At 55.5% G+C, this 22970-nt stretch overlaps 1 protein-coding gene across 4 annotated transcripts in view; it reads right to left on the bottom strand.

Moving 5' to 3' along the window:
- Positions 1-2701: 2701 nt before the first annotated feature.
- GRIK5 (glutamate ionotropic receptor kainate type subunit 5) overlaps positions 2702-22970 on the bottom strand; it is a 55277-nt gene continuing 35008 nt past the window's right edge. For 3 of the 4 annotated variants that reach the window (XM_071220063.1, XM_053915199.2, XM_053915201.2), the window contains 8 exons: positions 19201-19317; positions 18895-19004; positions 18241-18414; positions 9748-9913; positions 8270-8495; positions 7291-7419; positions 7079-7200; positions 2702-3594 (listed from right to left, as the gene is read on the bottom strand). In XM_071220063.1, the coding sequence (XP_071076164.1) occupies positions 3175-3594; positions 7079-7200; positions 7291-7419; positions 8270-8495; positions 9748-9913; positions 18241-18414; positions 18895-19004; positions 19201-19317 (1464 nt within the window). In that variant the 3' untranslated portion in view covers positions 2702-3174. The remainder of the gene's footprint in view (positions 3595-7078; positions 7201-7290; positions 7420-8269; positions 8496-9747; positions 9914-18240; positions 18415-18894; positions 19005-19200; positions 19318-22970) is intronic. The other variant, XM_053915200.2, reaches the window with a different exon arrangement.

Genomic DNA, 22970 nt, shown 5'->3' with positions numbered 1-22970 from the left:
ACCCTTGTGCCACACATCCCATTTGTTATGTGTACACACACACACACAGCCAGCACCCACACCCCGGGCCTGCCACATACGCACGGCACTCCATGAGCCACCCACTGGAACCTGAGGACTCACGGCCTCCCGCCCCACACCTTTGCTCTATGAGGAACATTCCAGACTCTCCCTCAGGAAAGTAGCAAGGGCAAAGAGCAAGACAGAGCCTGTCCCTGTAGCTTTCTCAGAATGTGAGTCTCCTCTCCACTTATGGGACTGGTCGTGAGAGGACACAGGCAAGGGGCACGGTGTGAGCCTGGAGCATGGGTGGTAGGTGGGGAAGGTTAGGGAGCTGGTCGGAGAAACAGGCAAAAGGCTGGAGGCTGGAGTGAGAGACATGGAAACAAGGGCAGAGATTCAGAGCCACAGAGGGATGGGCATGGGCAGGCAGACAGGGCCAGAGAGCAGAAGGAAGCAAGGAGTCAGTTCTTTGGCTTCCCCCAGCACCCAGAACCTTGGCCGAATCCTGTACTATGACCCATCCCCTTCCCTCTCTGCTGTCCCTGTTGCCATGGTAACAGGAAGGCTGAATATGCAGCAAAGGAGGCTGGGCCTGCAGACCTGGCCTGTCTCCATGGAGACTGGGGAAGGGGGGAGAGCCACATCTTCTAAGCCAGGTAGTTGGCCCCCAGACCCCTCTCCCCATCTGTACCCTCTTCCAGGGAGAGGGAGGGAGGACCTGTCAGCATATCCTTTCCCTGTCCCAACACCTTAGCCTGCAGAGATGAGCCTGGACCATGGGGACAGGGATTGAGGGACAGAGAAGCCAGGGGGTGTCTGGATCCCAGGAGATGCTAGGTTCTCTCCTGCTCTCAAGCTGAGCTCAGAAAGACCTTGGTCCCCCACACCCCACCCTAAACATGCGCTCCCCCCCTCAGACACAAGCCTGGTGAGACTGATGACTGTGCATCGTGCTCCCAGCGAGAGGCTCTGCGGAAGTTGGGGAGACTTAAGAAGGTCACAGGGATGGACAGTGACAGGGGAATTCAGCATGAGAGACAGAGAGACCCATAAGAGGAGAAATGGATACACGGTCCAGAACCAGAAAGAGGCAGATACAGATGGACGAGGACAGAGAGGCAAAACACAGGGAAGAAAAAACAAACGAAGGGAGACAGAGAGGCAGAAGTACTCAGTGAAGGTGACAGGGACAAAGAGACACAGCCAGGCAGAGACATGTTCAGCAAACTGGAGAGACTCGGAGATAAAGACCGGGAAGAGACTCCGACCAGAGATGGGGGTAGAGGAGACTCAGGAATGAGGAGAGATCCCAGAGGAGATCGGCAGTGTGACATTGGGACTAAGATGGGGAGAGGCCAGAATGCCTGCAATTGTATTCCAGCCACTCCTTGACAGACTGGCAGTCTGGTCCAAGGAGAGAGACGTACATCGGAGTTTGGGAAAGAGATGTGGAGACAAGAAACACTGAGTCAGACACAAGCTCACCCCCACACCTCTCCCTGAGGGGCACACACATACCAGTGTCTGAGACACAGAAGGGGCTGGATGGAGACTGGGGGCGCTGTGTGACAGGCAGCGCTCCCGGGGCGTGGCCCACCCAAGGACTGTGAAGGCAGGCAGGCCCTGCCGGGAAGAAGAGCAACTCTGTGGCCAGGCCGGTGCTGAACGGACAGCTCCCGGCTCTGGGCCGCAGGCCACCAGCCTCTCTCCCAGGCTCTGTCCCTCAGTTTTGCTTTGCTCATACCGCGCCAGCCCCCTCCCACCACCATCTAGTTTTCTGTGGCTCCCGGTCTCTCACCTGTCTCTGCTCCACCCCAGACCCTGCTTTTCCCAGCACCGACTCCCAGGGTCTTACCCTTCCTGCTTTATGTTTTCCCCTGCGCCCATCTCTCTCAAGCCCTTCTCCACTCTACCGCATCCTCCCCCCCCCCCCCCCCCCCCCACCGTAACCACGTACTCTGTCTCTTTCCCCCTTTGCCCTTAACTCTCTTTCTCTCTCTCTGCCCTCCTTCATGGTCTCTCGCCCATCTCGGTCTCTTCCCATTCTGTTTCTCTCCCCACTTCTCCATCCAACCCCCCACACTCGGCCTCGTTTTGGCTCTCGCTGTGTGACCTTCACTTGTCCTTTCTCAGCTGCAGTTTCCACAGAAACCTCCGGCGGGGTGGGGGAAGGCCAGGACAGAAAGCAGACCCACCCTTCTCCCTCTACAGGGATTTATCCCTTCCTCTCTTAGGGGCTGGAGAAGTACATTTTCAGCAGAAACGCAGGGTCACAGTCACAGACATTTGAAGATGACCTCATGGACGTGTACACACACACACACACATATACACTTGATTACGAAGTCGCCAAATCATCCCTGCCCAGGCACACCACACTGAGAGGTTCGCTCGTCCTGTCCTCCCCAGCCCCGTCTGGTCTCTTTCTGTGCCGGTGTTTCCTGGTGTCTCCGCCTCTTCAGATCCCCACATCTCTCTCCATCTGTCTCAGGGTCTTTGTCGCAGCCTCCTTCTGTCCTGAGAGGTCAGTGGACAGGGGCCAGCTGCTGGGACCTGGCCTGACCTGCTGGTCGTGGGCAGGGCCGAGGGTGGAGGCGCAAAAGTGACCATCCAGTCTGTGGTTCTCAGCAGACTCCCCAGGGGCTCCAAGCCTTTAATGACCTCACATCCCCAGGAAATAAGATTGGAGTATCCCCAGTTTGGGGGTTTTGTTCTCTTTTTTTATTCCAACGGGACTGGGGTGTGGCAGGGGGAGGTCTCATAGAAATTCTGAAGTTTCTCCCCCCAAAAAAGAGAGAAAAAAGAGGAGAGGGGTGCCAGGGGACACCCATCTGCCCAGAGGCCCTCCTCCAGAAGTGGGGAGCGGCTCAATTCTTGGGAGCCCGAGCAGTCCCAGGGTGGGGTTCTCCTGGCGGACTGCTTTCCGCTTCCAGGGAGAGCCCCGTGGTCCCCGGCCCCGGGAGGCCTTGGCTCCTGCGCTCCTCACGTCCGCAGTAGGGGCAGCGAGCCGGTCCGCGGCAACGTCTGGCGAGTCCACTAGGAGGCGCAGGCAGGCTCCGGAGCCGGGCCTCGACTTCATCCGGAGCCCAAGGCAAAATCTCGGTGTCCGGCCAGTAGGGAGGGGCACAAGTCCTGTCCCTCGCTCACCGTGGAGGCGGGAACGGCCGGTGGTCACTCGTGCTCAGCCAGCTCTCGGGGGCCTGGTCGCGGCCGGGGAGGACTGGTAGCCTCGGTGGGGGCGCCCAGTCCACGCGGGGGCGCGCCAGCCCCAGAGGTCCGCAGAGCCTGGATGCGCCGGCACTCTTGGCAGACGCGCACGTGCGTGCAGGGGGTGGAGGTGAGGGGTCGGGACACCCCAGGCGGCCCCGGGTCGTCCAGGAGGCGCTGGGGGCCCCCGTGTGCGCCGCCCGAGTCCCCGCCCGCGCCAGCCGAGTAGAGCTTGCCGTTGCTGAGGCGCATCTCACGGACGGCTCGCAGCGACAGCAGGGCCCGGCTCGGCCCCCCTGGGCGCCGGCGCCGGCGGGAGCGCGACGTCTTGCGGCAGGACACCGCATGCCGCAGCTCCTGCAGCATCTCCTGGCACACGGACACCTGCGAGCGGCCGGGGGGGGGGGGGGGGGTCACCGGCGGCCAGTTCCCCACTGTCGTTCCCACGCCTGGCTCTGCGTTGGCCTCTCACCTCCCCGCCATCCCCAGCTTTTCTCCACATCCCCCTCCTTTTCCCGCCCTTCTCCATGACCCCCCTGCTCTCCTCCACCCTCCCCGCCCCCCACGCATCCTTTCACCTCCCCCTTCCCTCCCGGTTCCTTTACCTGCACCCCCCTCCGGTCTCAATTCTCCACTTCTCGGTTCCTGTCTCTCTACTCTCTCCCATCTCTGTTCTCAGGTGGCTTTCTTCCTGGACCTGCCCTTCCCTTTCTCTCCTTGTCTTTTCACTCTCAGTTCTCTGCCTCTAGTCTTTCCCCTCCTCTTTCCATCTCCTGCCTCTGATTCAGGCCGTCGTTGTTGGTAGGCAAGTTTGTTTAGCACCTCTTGTGTGCCAGGCACTGTTCTGGGCCCTGACAATCAGCAGGGAACCAAACAGGTGGTTATATTCCAGTGTATGGAGGAAAAAACAAACAAAAACCCACCACACATATGCAAATGCAGGTAGTATGTGAGCTTGTGATGAGTGCTTTGGAGAAAAGTGAAATCCTCAAGAGGTGGGCTGCGTGGGTGAAAGTGGTGCTGAATTTCAGTAAGGGGCAGTTAGGGAGAATCATTGAGGACCTTCCAGTGCCCCATGGAGCCTGGTTGGAGAGCGGGCAGACAGCTCAGCAGGACCAAGGTGCCGAGGTGGGGGTGCTGTGGTGTGCTCAGGTACCACGAGAATGGGGTGTGCTAGGGGGAGAGGGGTGGATGAGGTCAGAGGAGCAGCAGGGGCCAGTCCACGTGAGGCCAAGACACTGTGAGGATTTGGCTATTATTCTGAGTCAGTTGGCAGCCAGTGGAGAGTGTGAAGTAGGGGGTGCTTGCCCTCACAGGATCTCACTCTGGAACTGTGTTCCGAATAGCCTGCAGGGAGGCCAAGGGCGAGGGCAGGGAGACACTGAGGGTGCTGAGGAGGTCGGAAGGGGTGGGATTCCGAGTACAGTATTTTGAAGGTGGAACCAGCAGGATTTGCCAAGAGATCAGACAGAGGGTGTGAGAGAGAGGGGAGTGAAGGGTGACTCCCCACATTTTGGCCCGAGCAGCCAGAACGATGGTGTTGCCTGGTGGGTGGGCAGGAACTCCTTGTTGGACACCTGTGTTGCGTGCGCTACCTGTCAGACATCCACATGGAGATTTCCAAACCCTGGGTTCAGGGAGAGGGCCTGTGAGATACACATTTGGGGGCTTTAGTAGGCAGCCCCCAAGACCCCACCCCGGAGGTCCCACCCTTGTGTAAGCCCCCCTGCCCTCAGATCAGGGTTGCTGTGTGGCCAACAGCACACGCAGGCCGGCTGACACGCTGGCCTCTGCCTGGCTCGCTCTTGACGGCTCGCGCAGGGAAGCCCACTGCCATGGTGCGGACGCACACAGCCCTGCAGGGAGGTCCCTGTGCCAGGCACGGAGGCCTCCTGCCGGCTGCCGTGTGAGCAAGTGTTTTAACCATGTTCTTTAGTTTCTGTATCTTAGGATGTTTTGACATCTTTAAAATCTTGCTGACCAGGGAGGGACTGCCCCTCCCAGAGGGAGCCAATTCTGAGACAGCAAAGGGTTAAGGGCCCACCTTCCACATGCAAACCAACCAATGCCAAGTCCACACCCCAACCACCCCATTCATCCACCTCTCTCTCACACAGCAAGCTGCCTGCATCACCTGGGACCAGGTACCAGACAACTAGAGACCACTCCTCTGGCCCAGAGCCCACTGACATCTCCCACCTAGCCAGTGCTGTGCTGTTTCCCCTGCCCTGCCTTCTTTTCTACAGGAACCCCGGGAAAGGCTCTGGCCCTGGCTTCACCCATCGGTCCTTCTGCTCCTGTCCAGACCCGGTGCTTCCCCATGTGGCCTGTGTGGCGTGGAGGCCCTTCCTCTCAGGACCATAAGTAATAAATTCTTTCAGTGGCATTGGTCTCTCTGTAAATTAAACCCACCTCATAAATTAAAATCCCACAGGTACATTTTGAGACAGCAAGCCATCCTGCAAGTATCTCCTCCAGCCCCAGTGGAGCCTCCAGCCGACGCCCTGACCATGACCTTGTCAGAGACCCTGGGCAGCCAGAACCTCCCGGCTAAGCAGCTCCCAGATTCCTGACCCACAGAAAACTGATAGGTTTCCTGTTTTAAGCCACTAAATGTGGGGACAATTTGTCACATGGCTCTAGACAACCAATACAGGAGTCCTCGGCATCGAGATGGCTTACGAACCACATGGCTGGATGGGGTCACCGAGGAGAGGAGAGAGAATTCCAGGCCCAAGCATAAGAGTCCCCACAAAGCAGTGGCCACTGAGGGAGAAGGAAAGTGGGGTGGGTGTGGGGCAGAGTGGGTTTTGAGGACAGAATGGTAGGCCAAGCTGAAGCCTACTACCACCTCACACATGATGAAGCCTGAGACTCAGGCACTGGATTTCGGACGTGGAGGTCACTGGTGACGAGTGGCTTCAGTGGAGAGGAGGTGGGGACAGCAGCTGGCCTGGAGTGTATCCAAGAGTGAATGGGGGGAAAGGAACTGGGAACAGCAAGGCTGTCAGGGAAGGGGGCGGTGGGTGGTGGCTGGGAGGGGAGGTGGGGCTGAGAGAGGGTTTCTGAACGTGGGAGAATGACAGCACATTTGTATGCCGCCTGCCCAGACCCAGTGAAGAGGGGACACTGCCTGTGTGGAGGCAAGGAGGGCACTGCTGAGGGGTGTCCTGGGGAAGGCGAGAGCGGGGGTGATGGGCCAGGTAGAGGTGCCTTAGCTGGGAGCATGGGGAGCGTGGGCCTTCATGGAGTGAGCCCAGGGCCAGTGGGGAACGCAGGAGGCAGCTAGATGCGGAGGTGGGGCTCTGCCCGCTCTCCTGACTCGCGCTTTGCTCAGGGGCGTCGGAGTAAGGTCATTAGCCAAAAGTGAGGAGCAGGAGGAGGGGTTGGGGGCTGGTGGCGTGAGGCGAAGGTGGGAGCCACGTAGGCCTGCGGGGCACCGGTGGGTCTGGCAGTTGGAGCGGGGACGGCTGGGCAGCACTGGCGGCCTGAACATGGTGTGACCAGTCGGCAAGTCATTTTCTTCCAGTCTCATTCTGCTGCATCTCCGTCACCTCTCTCCTCCTGTTTCTGCTCGCTTTTCCACCTCTGCCTCTCCCCACACCCTGCTCACTCTTTTCCCTGGCATCCTGATCTTGGCCTGTGTCCCCTTCGTCCTCTGTCCTCCTCATGTCCGTGGATTCTCCCCACAAACTGTCTGCTTTCTCTTGTCAGCCTCCTCTACCCCTGGTCTCTCCCAGAAGCCCCCACCTCCCTGGCTCCCTGGCCCCTCCTTGTCACCTGCTTTCCTCTAGTAAGGTCCCCAGTGCCAGTCTTCATCGTCCCTGGGGTCCCACTGCTCCCCCACACCCTGTGCCAATCTCCTCACCTCTTCGGACTCTGCTGACCTCCGCGTGGACCATATGAACTCCATGACTGCCACGAAGACAGCAATGATGAGGCCACAGATGAGCACAACAAAAATGCCGCCAATATTCTCCATGCCCAGACCTGGGGGTCAGGGGAGAGCCAGGGTCGGGCTGTGTGGGCACGGGGGATGCGAGGGGTCCTTGGGAGGGCACAGCATGCAGGGTGGCTGACCTTTAGCTCGGTGATCCTCCTCCTTGGGGCACCGGCCCCCCTCCCACCACTTGCGCTTCAGGATCTCCAGCCGGTTGTTCTCCTGCAGCTGCAGGATGGCCAGTGTGATCTCATCCCGGAACGGGGAGCCTGGACAGGACACACGACGCGGTAGACTGGTCGGAGGGGCCTTGGAGCCCTGCCCGCCAAACCCCAATTGCTCCTTGACCCCGGCCCCTCCTCCCATCTCTGCCACTTCCCCAGGGTCCCAGCACCGTCCGCTTTTGAGTCTGAGCTTTTAGGTCTGATTGCTGCTTCCCGGCAACCACGCTGGGCCATGCCCATGTCTCCTCCCTGCAGCCACTGGCCCAGCCACCTGGGGCTCCCCACTCCACCCCACCGTGGCTCTCAGCTCCAGCCACACTAGCCCCCTTGCTGTTCCTCAAATCCTCCAGGAGCAATCCCACCCTAGGACCCTTGCCTCTGCCTGGGATGCTCCTTCTCTCAGTTCACTCGGGGCTCTGTGTGTGGGGTGCCACCTCAGGGGGGTCTTTTCTAATGGACTTTATTTAAAATAACACAAAGCAGTCTGCTCCCTGTCAGTCTCTTCCCCCTAATTTACTTCAGAGCAGCTGTCACCACCTGACATCATATCACAAAGCTGTGTTCATTGTCAGTTTGCTGTCTGTGTCCCCAGTGGAGGGCAGGAGGTGGAGCCTGGCAGCACCCCACTGTTATCCCAGCATCTGGCACAGGCCTGGCACAGAGCCAGGCAGACCTGCCGAGGGAGTGGCTCCCAGCCACGCCTGTCCTGCACCCTGGACCACCTCCCTCCTCCCCTTAAACCATGCTTGGAACCCACACACCCACGCCTGCCCTCTCCTGTGCTCATTCATTCACTACAATGCTTGTTGAGCATCTACCAGTGCCAGGAACTTGGGATATGGGCAAGCGGGGTGATTTGTATTTTCCAGGCACCCCGGCAGCGCCGCCACCATACCCAGCGGCATGCCGATGCCGTAGCCCTTGGTGTCGAGGAGGCCCCCGATCTGGGTGAGGTTGCAGTTGAGGCGCCGGTGGTACTCGTTCATGGTGGACTCAAGCAGGAAGGCATAGCGAGAGTTGAGGACTCGGGCGATGCCCTCCTCTGTGCTCTTGACGAACACGCTGGGCTGCTTTGACTGCATGTAGTTCCACATCCGCTGGTACGTCTGGTACCTTGAATTCTGGGCAGAATGGGCAAGAGGGGAAGAGGTGAGGGGCTTTCTGTCCCCTGCCCTTCCCCTGAACCCTGCTGCCTGCCCTCCAGCAAGTCTCCCTCAACCTGAGAGGGAGCAAGGAGACCAGAGGAAGACAAAGGAGAAACCAGAGGGACAGGCTGCTCAAGGCCAGGTCCAAGTCGTCCCACATCCCCCAGCCCAGTGAGAACCCCAAGGACCAAAGGCTTGAAAGAAGAGGCCGTGGTCTGTTTTTCAATGCTTCTCTGTCTCCCATCCCTGTGCCTGGCTCAGCCTGACACTGGCCCTGTCTTCCCGGTGCTCCCAGGTCTTACTCATAGATCCTGGGAGCAGATGCTCAGCCCCCAAATCTAGCCGGGGCCCAGCCGTGTTCAGGAAGACCTGAGTCCATGCCAAATAGGACCACTTACTTCCTACCAGCCCTGCAGGAACCTTCAGGGAGTGACTACCCCTGCCCCTACCACCTGGTGCCTACCCTGCCTCTCCGTCTTTGACCTGAGATCCAGACTCCTTTCCTCCAGGTACCTCACAGGCCCTGCCCCATGGCTTGGCAACCTCCCAACCCTATTCCAATGGTCTCCCACCTGGGAGCTGATCCTGCTACCCACCTGACCTGAGAATTCACCCCCTCCTCCTTTCCTGCTCACCCTTCAGCCAGCAGCCCCTGGCCAACTCCAACCTTCTCTCCAGACCACTTGTCTACCCCCAGCTGCCCCAAAGGGAACTTCTAGCTTCTAAACGGGTTACCCTTCAACCGTTCCCACATCTCCACTTAGAGGGTTCAATCTCAGCCTTATCCTGGCATTCAAGGCCTCTGCAGTTTCTTATTCAAACCACCTTGCCAGGCAGGCTGTCCTCTTGATTTCTTCCTACCACCCCAAAAGGTATATGGATAAGCTGCCTTCACCTTGAAGTGCCTTCCCCTCTTCTCTGCTGGCCCATTTTGCCAGGCCTGAACCCACCCACCTCCCAGGCCCCCTGTGGGTTGTCCAGCACTGATGGGACATCAGATCCCACACCCGCCTCCTCCCCGCCATTCCCTGGGTGAAAGCCCAGTGTCCCCACCCAGATGGCAGATTCCTCATGACAGTGTGAGTGTGTCTTCTGCTCCCCAGCCTCCCAGGCCTTCATGACAATCAGTTCCTCTGACCCGGGAGGCCTTTCCCAGCACCGCCCCTGCCCAGCTGCTATGCCCGGCAGGGATCCCGACACCAAGCCCAGGGGGCTCTGGGGGCTGCACCTGGAAGAAGGTCATGGTGGAGCCAGCGTGGATGGTGCCGTACTCAATGTTGGTCTGGTCTGCGAGGTCGTCAGCCGATTCCACAGGCACCTCCATGCGCTGCACGGTGAGGAAGGCGGCCAGGTTGGCCGTGTAGGAGGAGATGATGATCAAGGTGAAGGCCCACCTGAGGGGTGGGAGGGGTGAGCTACAGGCCGGAGCCACCCTGCCTGTGGCCATGGGCCCACTGCTGGTGCCCCCTCAGTGATCTGGCACCCAGAAGGTTCAGTGGCTGCTGACAAATGGAGAGACTGGGAGCACAGATTCTGCAGCCAGACTCTCTAGGTTTAAATATCACTTCTAGAGACATTTGCTTCCAGATACAAGAGAATAAGATAGTCTGGAAATATCTTCCCACCAAGAAAAACTGGAAAACTAGACAGAATATAAGAAACTACTTAAATGCAGGACAACAGGCATCACAGGACTGTGATCCCCGAGGGAGACAAACAAGTGAAGTGAGCTTCGTCATTGCCAAGCTGCCGGCTGGATCTAATTTACAGACTGCGGTGCTGGGAAGGAAGGAAAACCCAGTCTGGCAGTCTCGCTGAGTTGTGGAAGGGAGATCACAAATCTGGGAGGCCAAGGTGGCTGGAATTTGTGGGCTAGAGTACCCCAGGGGAATGCTGCACAGAGACGGTTCCAGAAATCTGCACGGGGTCCCCTTGTGTCTTTGGCTTAATGTCCATTTGTAATTCCAGCAGCCAGACAAGAACAACTTTCAAAGAGAGAACAATTCCCAGGCCTGGGAATCTTTTGAGCTCCCTCCATCCAGAGAGATCTCATTGGCTTCATGAGACATTAAGTAGAGGACCAGAAGGAAAACATATTAGAAATAGAGTTAGCTTAGCCCTAGAATAAAGGCTACACTAGACCTGCCCCAAAAGAACTTAAAAACAGGACTAGAAAGGACAGAAATAATCTAAAAGTAACTTGATTGTCTGCCAGAAAAAGTTCAAGACCTTTGAAGTGATACATTCGACAATGTAAACAATGTAAAATTCACAATGCATGTCATCCAGTAAAAAGTTTAGCAGATATACAAAAGCACAGGAAACTAACCAAGCGTAACCAAGAATAAAATCACTCCACTGAAACCAACCCAGAGTGACAGAAATGAGAAGGACATTAAGAAGAACATACAAATATGTTCTTAATGCTCAAGGATATAAAGAAAAACATGGTTATAATACAGAGAAAAACAGAAGATACAAAACAGAAGTGAATGGGGCTTCTAGAGGTAAAATATACAACACCCAAGAGGAAACTTTTACTGGAAGGGACTATACAGATTAGATGCTGCAGCAGAAAAGAACAGGGAATTGGAAGAAAGCAAATGAATCTATCCAAGCAAAGCATAAAAAGGAAAAAAATGACTGACAGTGGGCACAGAGCCCCACGGGCCTGAGGAATATCAAATGGTCTTACATATGTGGCTGGAGTCCCAGAAAGAGAGGAGAGAAAGGGGATAACAAAAAAATACAAATTTGAAATAAGGCCCAAAATTTTTCAAGTCTGATGAAAACTACAAATGTACAGATTCAGGCTCAATAAACCCAAGTAGAATAAACAAATATACACACAAAACACAACAAGGCATGTTGTAGTCAATTGCTGAAAACCAGCGATAAAGAGAAAATCTAAAAAACAGCCAGGAGGGGAGGAAATATATTAGACACAGAGAATCAAAGATAACAGTGACAGTAGACTTCTTGTCAGAAGCCAAAAGACAATGCAACAGTGTGGTGTAAAAAAACACAAAAACAAAGACAAAAAACCAAACCCTCGCAAACCTAGAATTCCCTTTTCAGAAAAAAAAGATCCTTCAAAGAAGAAAACATGCTAAGGAATTTTTCATACAAACGAAAGCTTGGAGAACTAATTGCTAGCAGACCTGCACTTCAGGAACTGTTAGAGGAAGTTCTTCAGGTGAAAAGAAAATACTAGATGGAAATTTGGATGTAGATGAAGGCATGAAGAGCACCAGAAATAGTAAATATCAAAGACATATTCCTCACTTAAAAATTCGTCCAGTAGGGGGCGTGCGAGAGGCAACCACACATTGGTGTTTGTCTCCTTCACTTTCTCCTTCCCTTCCCCTGTCTATAAATAAAATCTTTTAAAAAATGTATCTAAAAGACATTTACTGTTGAAGTAAGCACACACACAGAGATCTAATGTATTGGGGTTCATAATGTAATGCGGGGTTCATAAGATAACTAGAAATAGAATGACGTCAACAGTAGCTCAAAGGACGGAAGGGAGTTGTGGAAGTGGACAGTCGTAACGGTCTTACATCTGATGTCAAGTGTCATAATGTTGCTTGAAAATACTTTATAGTAATTAAAGATGCATATGGTAAACCCAGAGCAACTGCTAAGAAAAATAAGACAAAAAAGTTTAATTAAGCCCCGGCTGGTGTGGCTCAGTTGGTTGGGCATTGTCCCACAAACCAAAAGGTCAACGGTTTGATTCCCGGTCAGGGCACATGCCTGGGTTGCAGGTCCAGTACCCCGGGGCACGTAATGAAGGCAACGGATTTATGTTTCTCGCCCTCTCTTTCTACCTCCCTTCCCCTCTCTCTAAAATCAAAATAAAAAATAAATTAAAATTTAAAAAAGAAGTACAATTAATAAATCAAAAGCAAGCATAAGACAAAATTTTTAAAATCTCAATAAATCCAAAAGAAGAGAAGAAAAAGAAGGAAATTGGAAGAAAGAACAGATGGGAGAAATAGAAGACAAACAGCAAGTGGGCAGATGTAAACCTGACCGTGTCAATAATTACAATAAAGGTCTCGATCGCGGGTTGGCAAGCTGTGGACCACAGGCCAAATCTGGTTTGCCATCTGTTTTGGTACACAAGCTAAGAATAGTTTTCACATTTCCAAATGATTTAAAAGAAAGCAAAAGAAGAGTAATATTTCATGACACGTGACATACAAAATTCAAGCTGCAGCGTCCGTGTCCATAAATAAAGGCTTGCTGGAGCACAGCCACACGCACTCGGGTACTGTCTCTGGCTGCCCCCGCCCTGCCATCAGGGCTGAGTAGTTGCAACAGGGACTTCGGGGCCAGCGAATATTCACTGTCTGGTCCAAGAAAGAAAAAGTTTGCCAACCCCTGCTCCACATATGCTTCCTAGAAGAAACCCACTTAAGGCCCTGGCTGGTGTGGCTCAGTGGATTGAGCACGGACCTGCAAACAAAGGGGTTGCCAGTTTGATTCCCAGTCAGGGCACATGTCTGGGTTGCAGGCCAGGTCCCCAACAGGGGACGTGTGAGAGGCAACCACACACTGATGTTTCTCTCCCTCTCTTTCTCCCTCCCTTCCCCTCCCTCTAAAAATAAATAAATAAAATCTTTTAAAAATATATAATATATAGGTAGGCTGGAAGTGACAGAATGGGATAAAGATATACTAAACATGAGAAAGCATGGCTATGTTAAAATGAAAGGTAACTTCAGAACAAGGGCTGTCACCAGGAATAAATAGGGACATTATATAATGACAAAGGGATCAATTCATCAAGAGAACATAGTAATCCTAAACACTTACGCCTCTAATTATAAAGTTTCAACATTTATAAAGCAAAAACTGATACAACTGAAAATAAAAATAGATACAAGTTCTCCACAGTTACAGGTGGAGATTTCAACATGCCGCTCCCAACAGATGCTAAAACAAGTAGACAAAAAATCAGTAAGGACACAGAAGACTTGAGTAACACTATCAACCTACTGGCTCTAATTGCCGTTTATAAAGCGCTGCCCCCACCATAGCACATTCTGTTCAAGTGCACACAGACCAGCCACCAGGATAGACCATATGCTGAGCCACAAAACAAGTCTCAATAAATATCAAAGGATTAAAATCCTACAGAGAATGTCCTCAGACCACAGTGGCACTAAACTAGAAATCAATAGTAGGAAGATCTCTGGAAAATCCCCAAATCCTGGCTCCATCACTGCCTAGCTGTGTGACCTTGGACTCTGCTGTGAGGGAAGTACAATCGTGGCCGCTCCTCCCGGGGCCGTTGTGAGAGTTACATCTGTGCAAGCGCGTGCTCTCACTGTCCTGGTGATGCAGAAGGGGACCCTCTAGCCTGCCTACGGGGCCCAGGGCAGCCGCTGTCTTTCTTACTCTGTCCCTCTCTGTCCTGCCACCTGGCAGGTGAGAGAGACCAGGCTCCCTGCAGATGGTTCAGATCTGTGGGGCCTGAAGGCAGGGGAGGTGCTGAGAGGGCTCCCAGGCCACACACCCTCAGCAGAGAGTGAGAGCAGCAGCTGTCCCTCGCAGTGCACCTGTGCTCGGCATTGGGGCGGGGGTGGAGAGGAGGATAGGGATACACAGTACAGCCTCCTGAGAAAGAAAACCCAAACCCAACACCCAAAGACCCAGCGCCTGACACCTCCCGTCCAGAAACCAAGTCTCTCCAAACCCACCCCATGGGTCAGTGTTGCCACTCACTCAGGATAAAATTACTTAGTACCCGGTGGACACCACGCACCGCCCAGCCCCTGAAAATACAGCGTGGCTGACAGGTGGTGGTGCTGGGGGTGGGTGGGAAGAAGGGGCCGTTCACTGAGACAGAGCAGGGGAACACAGATGGGGAGTTTAATTTGGGAATAAGGATGTGAGCTCGGTTTCGGACAAGGTGAGTGTTAGGGAAGCCACTGGGCACCCATGGAGAGGTCCAGATGTGGGGGCTTTGGGAAGTGTCATTTACAAATAACAAGAGAAGCCAGGGTTGGATAAAATGGCCCCAGAAATACAGGGCCGTGGTCCCTGGGCGGAAGGCGCTTGTTAAGGCATGGAGCACTCTGGTGGCTGAAGTGAGTAGGGGGCCGCGGGCATCAGGTCCAGCACCAGGTGGTTTCTGGAGACTTGGTTTCTGGGCACAGCCCAGCCTCAGCAGCCGGCACAGTCTCATACACGGTTACCTGAGCCTGTCTCCTCGGTGCATAAAGCCAAAGTATTTTCACATGGTTATAACAGAAACTGACATTTCTAGAAATGCACCTGTTACTTGGATTGAGGAAGAACTGGGTGTTTTGTTTGAAACTTTGCCAAAAACCTTAAGCCATTTTGGGAAATCACACCTCTGCCAGCACAACCCTGCTCTGGACCAGCCGCCTTGGTAAATCTCCACGTTCTCGGTGACTTATCTGTGTAAACACACTCACTCGCCAACTACTGCAACGTGCCAAGTCTCAGGTGCTGGCGTAATTCTGTGAAGCGGCGTCACTTCCTGTGATTCCAAACCTGCCTGTGATGAGTAGGCGCAGACACCTGACCAGCGCCGTCTGCCTTCCAGCACAGTCCTGCCCAAGCATTTCTGTATCACTATCCTGCTATTTTATCCTAAATCACTTCCCTTTCTTTCCTTCCGCATTGCACTTGGGGCATTTTGTTGATTTGACTTAAATCATGTGTATAGGTAGATGTTACCCTTGAAATCCATGAGGGTGAGAGAGGGGGTGCTACAAGCCATCAGCTGTAACGAGAGGGCGCTGGGACACCAGTGGCATGGAGGGTAGAGCTCCCTGAGAGAGGGCGAGGGGGAGACGAAACAGGACCCAAAGATGCAGGAAGAAGCCGGGGGTGGGCGCAGTGAGGCGTTTCTGGGAGGACGGCGAGCAGGGTATACTGGACGGGTCAGTAAAGGGGTCCTGCGGGACCCTGGTGGAGCTGGGGGATGGGAGTCAAGATGCTGGCTAGATCTGAGGTTTGGGGGCTGGTGGGCGTGAGGAAAGGACAATTGGATCTGAGGAGGAGTTGAGGACAATGGCAAAGGAGCAGCTGAAGTCACGGCCTAGGAGCCACCCACATGGACAGACATGAAAGCAGGCAGGGCTCAGAGAACAGGAAGAGGAAGGTCAAAGACGTCATGGGAGTGAGCCTGAGAGGGACGGGGCTGCAGTTCGGGTAGTGATTCAGTCAGAAACACTGCTTCCCAAGGCCGAGCTGCGCTGAACGACGACCAGACACTGGTGATGAGGGCCCAGGTGGTGGGTCCTGGCCTGGTTGCTGCTGTTGAGGTGGCCACCAAGTGTGACCGGGTCCTGGCACCCACGCCCACCGCCCCACCACTGGCCCTGGCCTGCCGAACCATCGGGCCAGGGTCACTTTTGAAGATTAGTAAGCACCTGTTGAAACATCTTCCGAACAAATGAACATGTGGGAGGGCTTGGGGTGAAAATGAGAGGGAGCCCAGGTCAAAGGAGGAAGGGGTGTGACCAGGGGTTCCCGGTGAAAGTGATGGGCAGAGGTAGAGGCTGCCCAGCTACAGAAGCCGAGATGACCTACAAAGAGGAGGTTGCTACTTCCCCAGCTGATCTGGGACTCGGCCAGACTTGTCACAGCAGGTCCCCTCACGCCGTTTCAGCCACCTCCTCACACGCGAGCCTCTTCCAGCCTAAATTCTCTTCCCTCTCCTTGGCATGGATGCCCCTGGGTTAGCCTTTAGGACTCAGCCTCATGTCTTCCCTCACCTCCTCAGAGGGGCCTTCCCTGAGCACCCCATTCTCTACTGTCCTCTCTCACTGCACCCTGTTTGGCTCCTCAGGGCGCAGTTTATGTGCATCTGACACGTCACTATTTGAAAAGGTAGATCACTTCTACCTGGGGTAGGAAGCAGAAAAAAGCACCCCGCACCCGGCAAGATGTCTACATCCCGATCCCGGGAGCCTGCATGTTTCCGCACAGTGTAAATGGCTCTTTGCAGATGTGATGAAGTTAAGGACCTTGAGATGGGGAGATAATCCTGGATGAGCCAGTGAGAGCCCAGGGGTCCTTCTGAGTGGAAGAAGGAGTTCAGATTCGGAGAGAGAGAGGTGTGAAGGCGTTGTGTTGCTGGCTTTGAAGGGGTCAGGCAAGTGGCTTTTAAACGTTTGAAAAGGCAAGGAAGTGGGTTCTCCCCTGCTGAGCTCCAGAACTGTAACAGAATAAAGTTATGTTGTTTTCAGCCACTAAATTTGTATAACTTGTTGCGGCAGCACTAGGAAGCAAATACAGAGCAGGACATTTGAAACGATGCAAATCCCAAAGGGCTGAGAAAAAATCATCCTGACTCAAAAGTTTCGAAACCAACAGACCAAGTGAATTGCAAATGATACCACATGGTAATTAGTCCCCCTAAGTTGGGAGAAAGAAAGACCTGCCACCATTACGGTTAGTCTGGAATTAAACAAGTTCTGAATTAAGCAATAACTTTGGCACATGTTCTTGGCATAAAATACGACGTCCCTGTGTTTATGCATCTGTTTACTTATTTATTCTCAGCTCATCTGCCTCTTGAGGGCTGATTCTCCACCTGAATACCTGGCACAGGGAGGGGCCCGACAGCATCTGCTGAGTGACTGCTGATGCAGGAATTGTGACTGACAGGAGGAGGTGAGGAAGAAGTGGTCCTTGAGAAGGCCCGATGCCTGGGATGGCCCTGGAGCAGTCACCAAGGCCCAGGGAGCAAGGCTGGGCTGGGCTCAGGGTGACTCAGTGGCGCCGGGGCGGGAGCCCAGCTTGGCCCTGCTCTGCCTCTAGCCGAATGCATGCTCTGTAGGAAATCACTCCCTCTTTCTGGGTTTGTCTTCTAATAGAACCAGGAAAACATTCCCTGTCTTAAGCATTCTCCTCAGTTTCCTGTGGTTCTAATGAGGGAAAGGAGGTGAGAAGAGTTATAGGAACCACAGTGAAGCCCGGAGGCCACTTGAAAGAAGGTAGCAAGTCCAAGTGTTTATGGAGGCCAGGCCAGAACATAACTGAAGGGGAGAGGGGACCGAGGCCGGGGGAACAGACATCAGCGCCAGGTGGAAACACTAGCTGAGCACCACCAGGTCTCTCAAATCCTCTAGAAGAGGAATGTGGAGTTGTGAGTGAGTTTGCCCAATGTTTAAATGCTACCAACTAATTTTTAAAAATTTTAAACTGTGGGTCATACAGACAGCATGAGTCATTGGTGTCTGCTCTCTGACATGTAGCTTCTCAGAGCTTGTCATGGGAGCAAAATAGGTTCTGTCCACGCTGCTGGGTCTCCTGGGACTCCGAGGGACCAGGTGTCCCTGTCTGGGCCTTGGCCTCAGGAGGGTGAAGGAAGTGCTGGCTCAGGGACTCTCAGCCTCTGTGACTGCCAGGCAATGTCCAAGACAGCGACAGCACCCGTACTGATCTCAGTATGACCCCTCACGTCAGCAGAAGCCCTTTTGTACAACAGCCTCTCTGAATCCTTACAACCTGACGTGTGCGCATTTTTATCCACACTCCCCAGATGAGGAGCCGGAGCCAAGCAGAGGGAATGTGGCTTACCCAAGGTCACTCAGCTAGTGAGTGGCACAGCTGGGACTCAGCTCTCCCTACCCCATTCCCTGCCACACAGCTGGCAGTGGGGACCAGCGATGCACCCAGGCCTCAGAGCGGCCCCTCCCAGCCCCAGGCAGGCAGACAAAGAGCATCTCACCAGACTCCACTGACGCAGCGAGTGGACAGCGCCCGGGGCATGATCTCCGAGCCCTGCTGCATGAAGCCCCCGACGGGGAACCAGAGGCTGTTGCCCAGCGTGTACTGGTTCTCCAGGATGTGGGGGCGCGCCCGTAGGCACGGGTGTGGGTTATACCACTCGTAGGGGCTCAGCCTGCAAAGAGATATGGTGGGGGAGTGTGAAGGGAGCCAAGCAGCGGGGAGAAAAAGGAAAGAGACAAAACACCAGGATGAGGAGAGATGGGGGAGAGACAGGAAACGGAGGGAAAAGAGATCAAGGTATGAACAGAGAGACACACCCATACAGAACAGGTAGAAAGAGAAACACATGCAGCAAGAGAGGCAGAGAGACACACACAGAGATGGAGAGACACAGAGAAGAGGCAGAGAGAATCGCAGAGAAACACAGAAAGACAGAAAGAATGGAAGGGGAGCGGCCCAGAGACAGACCACAGGGCAAGTCAGAGCCACAGGGTGAGAGGCAGAGACAGGGCAGGAGGGAGAAGGGAGAGTGCAGGGAACCCCGGGCTCCGAGTGGAGGCGAGCAGGGTGCAGAGATGACAGGATGTGCAGGTCTGTCATGGGCCCCGGGCCTCTTCCCTCACTCTTCCCGGGCAGCAGGCAGTGGACTCACCTGGCAGCCAGGAACAGGACGCAGCTGACGGCCAGGTAGGCAAGAAGCATGAAGAGCCACACAGCAGGGGAGAAGGGGTCCAGGAAGGAGAAGTAGCCGGGCTTGCGCCCCTGTGGGGAGAGGGAATGAGACCCCGAGCCACCCGGACCTGAGCTGAGTGCCCGCCCCTGCTCCTGCCAGGGGCCCACAAGACCAGCCGGCCTTTCCCAGGTCCAGCCCGCAGCTTCTACTTCCCTTGGGGATGCAGCATCTGGGCGCCACTGCCAGCCCCTGCCTCCAGCCTCCGTGTCGCCACGGGAACCGTACCATGTGCACTCGGTAGAGGATGCTGATCCCCAGGGTCATGAAGGGTTTGGAGAAGTCGATGACCTTTTCCCGCTCAGCTGTGATGGTGAATGCAGCCACAGCCAGGTCTGCCTTCTGCTGGAGAGGAAGCAGGGCGGGGGCAGAGGAGTGGCCAGGGAGACAGACAGGCAGTTAGGGAGAAACGTACAGGGAGCAACCAAGAGAGTATCAGAAGTCGAGTGAGGGGTCAGGAGCCTGGGCTGGCCCCAGGAGTGCTCCAGATTGGACCCTCCTCGCCTCATGTCTCCTGTAAGAGGCTCCAAGGACCTGTTTCCTGCCCGGTTGCCCTGTGGCATCCGATCCTTCTCATCCCCTTGTCCAGTTCGTCGTTAACATGCTGCTTTATAAAACCTGCCCCTGCCCCTCACTGCGCCCCACAGCCGAAGACACACACCACCCCAGGGCCTGGAGAGAACCTGGGACTGGAGCTGAGGTGCCTGCACGCTGACCCACTCAGGACCCCCTGGGGGCCTTGGTTTCTTCTGTCTTAACAACAGGCAGCATTTGTCATAGGCTTGCTCCGTTCCAGGCGCCATGCTGGACAGCATGTGCAGGGATCACCTGTGCACTCCTCCCAACAGCTCCCTGGGGGCCACTCCTGGCCCCACTTTATGGATGGGAAACTGAGTCTCAGAGGACAAAGGCACTAGCAAGCAAAGGCAGGAGCTACGACCTCTACCCTCCTGCCCCACAGGCACCAGCAGCCAGCTAGTGCCCAGCTCCCCTGAGACTACAACCTCAAGTGAGGCAGGGGTGCCTGGGGCCCGGGTCTGGCGTGGGGAAGGGTGGGAGTTGGGGGGTGAGACAGAGAGAGGGTTGGGGCTGGGGTCTGGCTGGCACACCTGGAATCCCTGCTCCAAAAGGGCCATCTCGCTCCCACCCGGGGGACATTGCTGGCCTTTTGCTGGGGGCAGGACGTAGGCTGGGAAAAAACACAGCACTGCTCACACCCTCCCGCACCCCCCAGAGACATACGCACACACTGCATGTGTGAGCACGGTGCAGTCACATCTACACCACCACCAGCACGAGCTCACCACGCCACACCCACACGTGTGTGCCCAGCCCCAGGCTACAGTGACACACTGCCCACGCAGACACAGGCAGACAGATGCGTGTCCTGCACACGAGTGTAGGGAGGAGCAGAGGCACACGGCCCACACGTGCACACACGGCCCTCACATGCACACATACACGGCAGCCCAGGCAGGGCAGGGCCGTGTGTGGGGAAGGGCTGGGTGCAGGAGTGGGGAGCCCCAGCTTAGCCCTGAGCTTGCTGGGTGACCTCAGACGGGGGCTTCCACATCTATGGGTCTCAGTTTGCTCACCTGTAAAATGGGGGTGAGGGTTGGGACCTGGCTCCCAGGATGTCCCTTCCAGGCACAATGACTCCACCCACCATGCCTCAACCCGGCCCCAGCACTGACTCCAAATTCAAGCAGAGACCTCCCTCTGGGGCTGAAATAAGAGTTAGGGTCCTTGCCCTGGCTCAGGGGGAGACATGTCCTCACCCTAGAGGCTCAGGCTGAGAGAGAGCACATGAGGCAACACAGGTCCAGGCAGGGGGAGAGGCACAGGCTGAGAACAAAACCAAGGACAAGAAGAGTGCTTGTGGGCCCAGCATGAAATCCAGGGTCAGCCGGAGACAAGACAGGCCTCAAATACAATTTGAGGGAAAGAGGACAGAACCAAAAGATAAACGAGGAGGAGAGGGGGGTGGCACCGGTCAGACCACTACTAACTCAGGGTGAGGGAGAGGTGGCAGCGGCCTCTGTGTGACTTGGGAGCAGAGTGGCAGAGCCCCAGAGCAGGACCCAGAAGTGGCAAGGTAGGTGTGGCATGGCTGAAGGCTGGACTCAGAGACACTCTCAGGGACCCCTGGTTGCTGAGAGTGAGCAGCGTTTCCCCCTCTTGTGCACTGACGCTTGTATGACTAGTATGGGAACTGCGCACAGGAATCCGGTTAGTTTTGTGCACCCACAGGAGCTGTGCCCTGGCAAGGCCCTCCTTGGGGGCCCGAGTCCCCATTCAGAAAGCAGGAGGCAGTGGCCTCTCGGAGAAGGGGCTGACAGGACCCGGTGGTCCCCAGGCTAGGCACTCAGGAGCCCACTTCTCCCTAAGGCCTGCCTGACTTCTGTCCCTTTTCCATTCCCCTGACCTGCTCACTAGCTTCCTTACCCATACCCCGAGACCTGGCCTCAGGCCAAACACCCGGCTGGCCCGCTTCTCTTTCCCACATTCTCCACATCTCCTCCAGTGGCGAGGGCAGCAGCTCTGCTTCATTGATCTGTCCACTTCACTCCACCTCCACTCCTGGCCCAGACCACTGGAATCTTTCTGACAATGGCATCAGCCTCCCTGGTCTCCCTGTCACCACTCATAATGCCCAATCCAAAGAAGCCTCTGTTTAAAACCCACCGGTGGCTTCCCACTGCACCTAGGACCAAACCCTTTCACGGCCCAAAGGCTGTACATGACCTGAGATCCGCCTTCCCACTGGACTCACCTCATGGCCTTTCCCCTCACCCACTTGGCTCCCACCCACGGTGCCCGCTGTTTGCTCTGCAGCACAGCAGGCTCAGGGCCTTTGCACATGCTCTTCCCCAGCTCTTCCTCACCATCCGAGGTTTAGCTCATTCCTCACCCCCTGGGCCCTCCCACAGCAGCCTCCAGACCCCTCTCATTACCCATTACCCTGTTGTATGTCCTGCTTAGCACTACAGGAGATGACCTTGTTTGCTTATTAATGGACTATCTTTCCTACTAAATTACAAGGTCCTTGTCTCACTGGTTAGAGGTGCACCCTAGAACCTACACAGGGTAGGTTCCCAACAGATGCTACTCAGTTTCGACCAAGTCTGGCCTCTCTGAACAAACCCAAGGCTGCTCTGCACACCCCCTAAATCCCTGGGCCTTTGGCTGCCCCTCTCGTGCCCGCTACTTTCTGGCCCCTGCACCGGTGAGCACGACACTCCCTTTGCCCGAGACACCCCACTGTGCTCTGTAGAACTGGGCCCCACCCACCCCTCCAGGGCCCCCTCAAGCCTTCCTTCCTCTGCAGTGCCTTCCATGCCTCCCCCCACACATATGCCCGATACCCCTTGATCTCAGCACTTGGCTCAGTTTGGAAAATATCTGTTAGCGCCTCTGCCTCCACCTCCGCTACTAAACATTCAAAGGCAGGGCCAGCTGGACTGTCCTGTGTCTCCCCTGCTGGAAGCCCAGGAATGTCACACTCCCTCTGGGGGCCTCTCAGGGGCTCCCCGACAGAGACCTCTCCTTCCCTGCACCGTGGAGCCTCCTACAGGTGCAACACTCACACGCACACAGCACTCACGCCTGGGCCGGAGCTCCAGGGCTGTCCCTCCCTGGAGCGTCTCCTTTAGTCCCCAGAGCAACCACTTTACACATGAAGAAACCGAGGCACGGGGAAGGTAAGGACTTTGCTCTAGTTGATCCCAGGACACAGAACCACGCACCCCCTGAGCGGGCTTCACCTGTCTGCTGCTCCCGCCCCTCCTCCATGCCCAGGGCATCTGAGGCCAGGGCCCAGGAGTGCTGAGTGGCCGGAGGAGGGAGCACATCCTTGAACCTCCTGTGAAGGCGCAGCAAACTCAGCTTCCTCCACCCTCTCCCTAATGACCCCCCAGGCAGAAGCCGGGGCACCCGACACCCCCTCACTCCTCACAGCACCTGTCCTCAAACCCTCATGACTCCACCCCAACACCTCC

This window comes from Desmodus rotundus, chromosome 12, assembly GCF_022682495.2.
Source record: "Desmodus rotundus isolate HL8 chromosome 12, HLdesRot8A.1, whole genome shotgun sequence".
In the NCBI taxonomy this organism is placed as follows: domain Eukaryota; kingdom Metazoa; phylum Chordata; class Mammalia; order Chiroptera; family Phyllostomidae; genus Desmodus; species Desmodus rotundus.
The sequence above is the reverse complement of the archived record's forward strand: the minus strand, read 5'-3'. Positions and strand labels throughout refer to the sequence as shown.